General features: G+C 38.1%; 1 protein-coding gene across 1 annotated transcript in view; it reads right to left on the bottom strand.

The window, feature by feature from the left end:
- Positions 1 to 5,175: 5,175 nt before the first annotated feature.
- LOC117948167 (cytochrome P450 27C1-like) overlaps positions 5,176 to 10,245 on the bottom strand; it is a 20,964-nt gene continuing 15,894 nt past the window's right edge. Inside the window, exons 5-10 of the mRNA XM_034877685.1 lie at positions 10,176 to 10,245; positions 8,071 to 8,234; positions 6,537 to 6,703; positions 6,303 to 6,381; positions 5,916 to 6,119; positions 5,176 to 5,360 (exon numbers count right to left, since the gene is read on the bottom strand). Coding sequence (XP_034733576.1) covers positions 5,241 to 5,360; positions 5,916 to 6,119; positions 6,303 to 6,381; positions 6,537 to 6,703; positions 8,071 to 8,234; positions 10,176 to 10,245 — 804 coding nt within the window. The 3' untranslated portion in view covers positions 5,176 to 5,240. The remainder of the gene's footprint in view (positions 5,361 to 5,915; positions 6,120 to 6,302; positions 6,382 to 6,536; positions 6,704 to 8,070; positions 8,235 to 10,175) is intronic.

Raw genomic sequence — 10,245 nt, 5'->3', positions numbered from 1 at the left:
AACCACGCGTGTCGCCCTCTGCAGGAATTCAGATAGAATGCAGGTTTAAGTTACTTCCGCAGTGGTTGCACTTTTCCGGTCTATGGTTCCAAATCAGGCACTTCTGTACTAAATACTAACTTTTTGAGTACACTTCGTTCACATTGTCGAAAGTGCGGTCAAATGCAGTACACTTTAATACCCGGTCTTTGTCGGTACACGATCCGTCCTGCCTACACGATCCGTTCACGCATGCGCAGATGCTAATTGTGTTTTACGAGGCTTCACGACACTGCACGATCAGTCCTGGACATGCGCAAGATTTGTTGCAAAAATCCTTGATTATGCGGCAAATTTTCTTTAAAAATTCAATAGAATATCTGGGATATTTATGGGATGAAATTGCGGGCACTTGGAACAACTGCGGCTTAAGGAAAAAAGGAATGTGTTTTTCTTGTTGTGCAATTGCGTCACTTCATAACATTGCCATGGCAACAGGGGAAATGGCTGCCTAGTGTAAAGTAAACACAACCTTTTTCAACTTACTGTTAAGATATTTGTGACTTTAAGCAACAAAAATCATGCTAGCCCCGCATTATTTTGCATGGAAATCTGCAATTTTGTGCAGCAAAATAAATTGCCCCCCGCGTAAAAATGCGGACTTTGGCTGATTTCAAACGAGTGCATGTTAATGTAACGTGTAACAATAAAATGAAACATGATTTGAGGCTTGTTAATGTGGTGCTGGAATATTCTTTTTACTGGCCTGGGCCCTGTATTTGTCTTGCAAATGTTTTATTTTTTATTTTTTTAAATGCTTTGACTTTCCCTCAGTCAAAAAGAATTCCCATTCCACATGTAATCAAATGTTAATGTAACAACTCCTTTATATTTTTGGATTGGCCACCACGTAAACACTTCGTAATTCATATCCTGGCGTAAACAATAATTAAAAAATAAAAAATAAATTAAAAAAAGATTACATGTTGATCACTTAATAATAATGTCACCTATGACTGGTACACAGATGTCAGTGTTAATTTAAATATCTTTATTAAAAAAAATCTACTAAAAAAAAGTAGATTACATGTTGAGCACTTCAAAGTCTGGCCTACAAAAAATGCTAATACATAATTTTATATATATATATATTCTGTATATGCACCTCTGGTATTGACTTTTCGTATATTTACATACTGGCGATATAATTGTTCTTTGTTAATAAAATGAAGAAAAAAAAAAAAAAGCTGTCCGTTGTGACCCTTGGCCGCCAAGTGTTCCGACGCATGCGTGGTACCAATAGTGCAGGGAAACAGCCAGGTTTTCAGCTACGTATTTATGCGCATGCGTGAACATCGTGCGCATGCGCAGAATGGATCGGGTAGGCAGAACGGATCGTGTACCCACAGTCTTGTCTGGATTCGGTCTGTAGCATACCCCCTACCAGGCATTGACATTAATATTACCGTGATATTTCTGTGGACTCGTGAAATCGTGAATCGTGAAACACCCATACTCTTTACTTTCTACACCCATACACCCATGTTTTGAGCATTTCTTTTAGTGTCGTTTTTACAAAGTGCTTCACAATTGATAATAAAGTAAAATCACAGTTCAAATTTACAGGTCAAACTTGTCACTCATATACAATTAAAAATTAGGTTTATAGATGCACTTTTGACCAGAACGCTGTGTAGACTTTTATTTTTTTTAACTTATTGTGTTATTATTAACAACCTGTAGGCTACCCAACTCATCTTTAGAAAACTGTGTAGGCCTACACCTGGTCTAAAGCATGTTGAGGTGCACACATAATTCTTTTATAAACAACAGTTTATGTGAGGGAAATGACTTATGCATATTTTTTTATCATCTGACCCCCTGTTTTTTTTTTACAGTTTGTGCACTTTAAACATAGTTAAAATAGAAGACAGCAAGGCACCGTAATGAGAAGAAAAACTGTAGGCTACCTATGTAGAAATCTAGGGTCCAGTCACAGATTTATAGCAACATTAATTCAGAGCCTAATAATTTATGTGATAACAGAATCATGGTAGAAAATCGCAAAAATGAAGATTTAAAAAGCTATGAGACAGATTCTACAAGGCCAACATCTTATGAAAACAAAAATGATTCCCAGTGGTTTAGGCTACTTAAGCCCGGTGAGCCTCCAGGCTTGCAATACACTGTTATCAGATATCAGATAAAGATTGAAGACCTAGTAAACCTTGAAAACTTCCTATCTTTATTTTATCAAAAGGTTGACCTAATCTCAAAAAGAGTAATATATTCTGTTAAAGCTGCAGTGGGGAGAATGTAAAAAAACTTCAGAATTTGAAATATAAAGAGACCTTTTCCGGCAGCTTTCCCTCTCCCCTCTCTTGCACAGGCTGTATATGCACAGAAGGGCCAATAGGAATGCTCTCTCTCAATGAAATGATCTGTAAAAGCCTCCCATCACACAGGCTAGATTAGCTGAGGCCAGGAACAGAGCCAAGAAGAAGTGTAGAAGTCTAGTTTAAAAAATTGCTGGAGTTAACATCGGTCATTCCCACCTTCACCTTATTATGGAAAGTTTAAAAGATTATTCAGGGGTGCTACTTCATTTGTGAGAAATGCACAGTTTAAGTACAGTATGCTGCACAAAGAAACCATGCAACCCTGCTTGTAATGGTCAATTAAATACAGTTGTAAGCCTTTGCATCTTTATCATTGATTAGTTTTGCCTACAGCAGACAACAGCCTGCATTAAAATGTTCGTGTTTACAATATATATTTATAGGGTATAATGTTACGTGCTATAACCCTTTTTCTGACCAAGTACTATGATAGTGGTTGTAGGAACAGTCCATTTCTAAACAGTTCTACTAACAAGTCTCCCCCAATCCGGTTACCATTTGCATTCACACTGGCCAATTGGCCATAGGAAAAGACCTTTTGTTATTATAACACAGCCATCTAACTACCACTATGCAGAAAAGGGAAAAGACCCTGCCCTGGAGTAGGAGCTGAAAGAGTTACAGGAATTGTGGCCAGAGGAATTTAAATTAGTCCAGTCTAGAAACGTTACGTTCTAGGAACTGCAAATATCCCGCAGGTTGGAAAGCGGCTATGGTTGGCTGGGGTTCACCATCAGCAACTTTTTAATTAACGATATAATGTAACACCAACGGTCACATTGATTCCTCTCTCTTTAGATGCACTTTTCATATATTTTAATATCACCCTTGCAAACCTTGGGTGGTGCCTCTTCACCTTGGCATAGACCAGTCGTGTAGCATCAAGCGTTCCTGTCCCCTCCACCTGAGACAAGTCCATTTAGTGCCCACGTCCCCCCGACCTTAGCACTGCACAGCATTGTATCACAAAAGGGCGCACAAATGGACCATCTGTTTTAACTGATAAGGTAAGAAGAGATTGTTCACATTTCTCACAGAAACTCAATACAGCTATGTTGCGCATAATGCACTGAAATTTCTGTGTTAGTTTCCTGTTCAATACTCTTATTTCTATTATATTTATAAATCTTTCTGTTAGCACTAGTTTCTTTATTTATTGTATTTTGTACAATACCTTCCTTAGATTGTATTTATATTTCATATAAGTCTTGAGAAAACACTGCTCTTTTTCAGCATTACAATTTATTGACACTACTAATGTTTTGGTCCCCGCTGGAAATCTGTCAAGTGTTTTGTTATGTTTCTAACATAAAACATCAAAAGTATTGTTGCTTATTGTTTATTAAGGATCCCCCTTAGTCATTGCCGTAGTGAAGTCTATGGGGTCCAACACAAGACAAACACAAACAACTATTTAAAAGCAAAACGTATATTGTTAAATTAGAAAAATGAAACCCTTCTGGATTTTGTGAAAAAAAAGGCACCGAGGCATGTTTTTCATGTTATAAAAACAACAAAAGAAAATAGTAACATGGAATGAATTATATCTAGTAAAGAAAGAAATAAAGACAACAGAAATGAATAACCAAATCGAACAGGTTTGAACCGAAACTAAACATTCTAATCAGGAATAAATGCGAGGATGGAGTGAGCGGTTCTATTATGTTACAGATCTATACATTACGATTTTTTTTAACACCATTGGTTCTGTGCATTGAGTAAAGCCATAACCTACGACCAGTCTGGTATCATAACCTTGTCTATCATTGGTAGGTAATAGCTGCGAGAACAGGTTGGTGGGTTTGCGTATTGAAATAATATTCTTTGAAAATCAGGCTGCATGCTAGTCTTTCTTCTACTGCCATCCATGACAGCCTGGTATGCAGTTCTACCACAGTGTTTTCTACACAGACCAGATCATAGATCAATAGTCCAGATGGGACAAGACTAGAGACTGTGTTATTAACTTAATTGTTGAATCTCTCAACAGTCGAGTATATCTTTTAATAAAGATGACGAAGAGATAAAAATGTTTCTACTAATTTTTGACCCAGTGTTATTAATATTAATAACATAGGTGATATGTTTTATGTTTGACATAATAATGTTTCATCAATCAATCAATTTAGCCACTTTTACCTGTTTGATAGCATTTCCTTGCAATGTAAGGCACAGTTAGTGGTCCAACGTTAATGCATGCTTTAAGCCCATGCTATGCATTTTTTTTTGAAACAATGAATTCTTGTTGCAGCAGCCCATTTTAAAGTTTATTTTTTTCAATCAGTCACATAAATACACATCACTTACATCACATAAATGGTAAAAAAAAAAAAATCCCACGTTCATGCAGTGTCATCTTAACTGGTTTGCAATCAATACTGAATAAAGCTATGGAGTTTCTGTGTAAGTGTGTACACACAGTGATTGGCAGTGGAATTGGCAAACAGCTAAAATCTTGCCCAGGGAACCAAATTGGTCAGGTCCGGCCATGGGCACACCAACTTCTCTCTTTCCTCTTGCTAAAACTGTTAGCTCAGTTGGTAGAGCTTGAGGTTTACTCCTCAACGCGGCGGGCCCAGGTTGGACTCCAAGCTGCGGCCCTTCGCTACATATCATTCCCCCTCTCTCCCCTTACATGTTTTTATGTTTATATCCAATTCATTTTTTCAATTTCTTTTTCATCTCACAGGGTGATCAAATTCCCTTCACATACAAAAAAGCCAAAAGCATTTTTCTTAGAATTTGTTTAAATTTAAAAATATTCTAAACTGTTATTTCTTAAGAGAAAAGTGATTGTGTAAGACACACAAATCAGTGCTTTAAAATCAAAGCACAGTAAACATTACGGAGAGGAGTCTGAGTCTAGTTTTCCCTGTCGATGAACTGCAGGTGGATGGGGGTAGCAGGGCAGAGCAGGCCGTGGGTTTTGGCCTTGACATCAGTAGTAAGCGGAGACACGCTAATGTGGAACTTTTGAATGAGCTGCACAAGGAGCAAAGACACAAATCACAAATCAGATTTTATGAATCATTGTCTATCAATACATTTGTGTCATTGCAAAATCATTGCAATAAATTCTCAAGCACGTCATAGTGTGCATCTCTCAGGGTTTAGTCCCTCGTGGCAGCATCTTGTTGGACTTCTTGCAGCCGTAATAGCCTGATATAGACAGCAATATTGACTATTTAAAAAAATGTATAGTATTTACTTTGATTTATCCAGTATTATATGTTAATTGTCAGTGATTTGTGCTCTGAGGTCTGAAGATCTAATTGTGAAAGTCGTTCTGGATCTGGCTTGTATGAATTTATGGTGTCTTGTAAGCCCATGCTGTCTGGGCAGAGTTGTATGCATGACACAAAAATAACAACTTTTCTCATATATATATATATATATATATATATATATATATATATATATATATATATATATATATATATATATATATATATATATATATATATATATACAGTATATGTATATGTATATATATGACACGTTTGGAAAGTGTGTGCTGCTAATTAATTAATTCCCTACCCTTGTGAGAGCTAGATGCATCTCTAACTCTGCTATTCTCTTGCCGATGCAGCTCCTGATGCCGTAGCCAAAGGGAATCGAGCCAAAATTGTCGACACGATCTGTGGAATCTTTCCGTATCCAGCGATCGGGTCTGAAGTCTGAAGCGTCACCAAAGTTCTCTTCATCAAAAGATGTGGAGTAATGACAAAGGGCCAACTGAGTCTAACAAAGTAAGAAAAAGTGTTAGTTGTGTAATGAAAATAGCTGGCCAATGTATGAATAATGCAGGATATATTACATCTGGTCCCACTGTAATGTTTTTGGCTGACTTTCATGGTCATGCTTTTTCTTCTGCACATGCACACACTAGAGGACTCACATCTATTATGTCTCAATCAGTCTTACCCCTTTGGGGATGAAGTATCCACCCACCACCATGTCATCCTGGGTTATCCGTCCGTTGCCAGGGAGAACTGGAAATAACCTGCTCCCAGACAGGGGTGCACAAAGACTGTTACTCAACAGAACTTCTCACGAATTTTAAGTCTAAGATAACAAGTCAAAGCCCCACACAGAGAAAGATAATGGACAAATTAGATAGAAAAAGCTTGGGGAGTATAATATTGATGCAGTATGTACCTGAGTGTCTCTTTGACCAGCCCTCTGATGAGAGGCAGACGAGGGACATCGTCTGCTGTGGCAACTGTGCCAGGTCCCAGGGTCTCTGTCACTTCTGTAAAGATTTGCTGCTGTATATGAGGGTGCCGAGCTAACAGGTAGCTGGCCCATGAAAGAGTAAAGGATGTCTGGGGGAAAAAAAGGAAGTCATTTCTTTAATGTTGTTGTTGGGAGTCGCACATGCCCAGTAGCTTGGTGATGATAACATCAGCGATAACAAAACATTGGTCAGTACAAGGCTGGATTAGCTGGGAGACTTCTTCTAAACGAGGGCACACTTGTAGAATACCTGCAGGGGACATGGAAGTAGTACTTTTGTAGATTATGGTGAACTAGTGTGTGTTTTGGCAGTGTTCTGCAATTGAGAACGAGCTAGCATAGTAGCGCTAGCACGGGGTTAGGGATAGGGATAGCCACGGGTTAGCTATGGTTAGCCACCTCATCTTGGCTAGTTACGTAGAAAGCCGTGGAGATTGTGAACAGCTCATGCAGAAACTGAAGGCGGAAGACTTAGTACACTGTGCACTTTACGTCAAATGTAATAAGAATAGGCACATGTGTAACTTCCCAATTCACCAATTTACTGTTATGAGTCTATGCTGGCACAGCTACAAAGTCATGGATGTGAGGCCAGAAACCAAACTCCGGAAACTGAACAATGACTCAAACACACACACACACACACACACACACACACACACACACGGACACACACACACCGTGTCGACCCCAGCCAGTAGCATCTCTGTAAAATTGGGTTAGGGAACATTTTACTAGTAGAAGGAAAAATGGATTCAACAAAATTTCAGCAAATTTTGGGCGCTAACTTGATGCCATCTGTGAAAAAGCTGAAGTTAAAGAGAGGATGGCTTCTACAAATGGATAATGATCCTAAACACACCTCAAAATCCACGGTGGATTAGATCAAGAAGAGTAAACTAAAGGTTTTGCCATGGCTTTAACAATCTCCTGACCTCAACACAATTGAAAATCTATGGATAGACCTTAAAAGAGCAGTGTTATGACAGACAGCCCAGAAATCTCAAAGAACTGGAAGACTTTTGGAAGGAAGAATGGGCTAAGATACCTCAAACAAGACCTCTAAAGACTCTTTGCTGGCTACAAGAAGCGTTTCCAAGCTGTGATACTTACCAAAGGGGCAGTACAAGCTATTAACTCTGCAGGGTGCCCAAACTTTTGCAGACGCCATTTTTTAGTTTTCTGTTATTTTAAAAGTGTAAATGATGGAAATAAAATCTAACTTTTTGTGACATATGATACAAATGTCTAATCTGTCATTTGATTCCTTTTGGACATTTTTTCCATCTTGGCTTCTTTATGCACATTAATACAAATTTTTGCCTGGACTGCCCAAACTTTCGAGCCCCACCGTATGTAACTCCCAACCTCTCTACTTTCTGCTAAAGCTACACACTGCACCTCTAAACTCCTAAAAACACTATTGCACTTATCCCTTTGACACGCAGACACACACCGTGTCAACCCCGGCCAGTAGCATCTCCGTAAAATTGGCGTAGATCTCCTCAGTGCTCATCTCCTTGGTAATGAGCATGTGTGTGAGCAGTCCCCCCTTCACCTCCTCTCCCCGCTCCAGCTGGGCCTTAATCTCTGTGAGCCTCTTATCAACGTGAATACTGCCTGGGATCAGACAGAGAAGGTGGGATGAATGGAAAGGTGGAAAGGGTAAAGGAGGTTAGTGAAGGAAGTGGAAAAAGGAACAGGTCATGTAACAGAGGGACCCCATACTCACACAATCCCACAGCACTTCTTAGAGATTTATATGCAATCAATGTTCCTCTCTATTGATATCAGGCTAATTATAAAAACTTTTTTTTTTCAAATGCTTAAACAGAACTAAGCTGTACTGTTTTCTATTTCTTTTTAAACCCACAGAGAAAGCATAATCAAATATGTTTACACATCAGAACCTATATATATATATATCACTAGAGAATGCAATTTATGAAGAAATGAAAAGCATTGAAGAGTAGAAGTTGGAGAAAAACTCTAACTGGATGAAAGATGTGTAACATTTTAAGGTTTAAATGGAGTTAGCTACAGTTGAAAATGCATGAAAACTTAGCTGAAGCAGTATGAATAGTTGGGAAGGTGGGAAAAGGATGAAGGATAGAGTAAGCAATGAAAGAAGTTCCGATGGGAGTTCAGAGTAAAGGCTTAAATAAGATCAAGTGTTAGTTAACGTTTTTTTATTTGTCTTGTTGGAATGAGGATAAAACACCAGTTAAGGTCCAAGACTTGCCAAGAATTGAAGTGTAAGCACTTTTATTTTGTTAAAACTAGGTTCATCCCTAGTTTCCTGTGTCAATAACATTGACATGACACAATAACAAAAGTCCCTTGATGAGATACCTTTTCTTTCTAGATCCATCTCTAGCAAACAAAAACCGACCACTGGAGCCTTTATTTTGAAAGGCCTGACTTAACTGAATTTCCTGTTGTGATACTATTATTTAAAAAATCTGAAATTACACTGTGTGTGTATGTGTGTTTGTGCGTGCGTTAGGCGTGTGTGCGACAAAACTAGTACTGTCTACTTGTGTCTAAAAAGGGTTGTTCTGTTCTCAGTTAACATTAGTTTCTATGGTTTGATTGTTTTGTGTTCTGTCACTTTTAGCTATATCTGTAAGACTTTTTGCTTCCACAGTAACATGCCTGCAACCAACACACATCTTCCTTCATTCTCACATGAATGTCCGGATAGTGAAAATTGTGTGATAGAGAGCAATACATATATTTCTTTCAGAAGTTGTTAAATCTTATCTCTAAGACCCCTCTCAGTTGTAAGGGACCGTTTGGTATTTATGGAATGGACCACCGGAGGAAAATAGGGGAGGGTCATGTCTTTTTATTCTTTGTTGAAGGAAGGGTCATCCAACATGTGTTATTCTAGGGGGAGGTTCATCCAACTTTTGTATTCATGAAAACAGGTGAAAATTCACCAAACAGCTTGTTTGGTGAATACTTTTCCATGGAGCTCCATGTCGGCCCCCCCATGGCAGGTGTCCCTCCTTGTTTAGTCAGCCAGACAATTTGAGCTGTAGCTTTGTAGAGACTGTGCTATTTCCCAAACTGGATAAAAATGTATATATATATATAAAATATATAAAATATAAAATTATATATATATATATATATATATATATATATATATACATATAAATATATATATATATATATATCTGTATATAAACATATAAACACAAAACTTCTTTGCTAGTTCTATAGTGTTGTAACTAAGACATCTCGATGAAAAAAATCCTTTTATTCATTGGCATGATTGTCTTACTATTTAGTTCAAAAACATTGAAAACACCAACGTATAAAAACAAAGAAGACCAGACAGAGCTTTTATTTTGAAAAGCTGAAGCTCACAGACAGCAAGCAGCCAAGAGGGTATGAGATGGGAGGTCTCCAGGCTGCAGCCATACCCAACTCAAATATCCATACTTTCGGTTTTAAAAATAATTGTAGTAATTTCAGGCAGATAGTTCACTGGAACATAAAAGCATACTAAAAAATATTTATGTGCACTCTGTGGAAAAGATCTACTTCACTTACTGAATTTGAAGAGGCCATCCCAGGAGAGACAGAACTCCTCCCATGGTTTGGGAATGACCGGTCGGAGCCA

This window comes from Etheostoma cragini, chromosome 1, assembly GCF_013103735.1.
Source record: "Etheostoma cragini isolate CJK2018 chromosome 1, CSU_Ecrag_1.0, whole genome shotgun sequence".
Taxonomy (NCBI): Eukaryota; Metazoa; Chordata; class Actinopteri; order Perciformes; family Percidae; genus Etheostoma; species Etheostoma cragini.
Note: the sequence above shows the minus strand (reverse complement) of the source record. Positions and strands in the feature narration are given on the sequence as shown.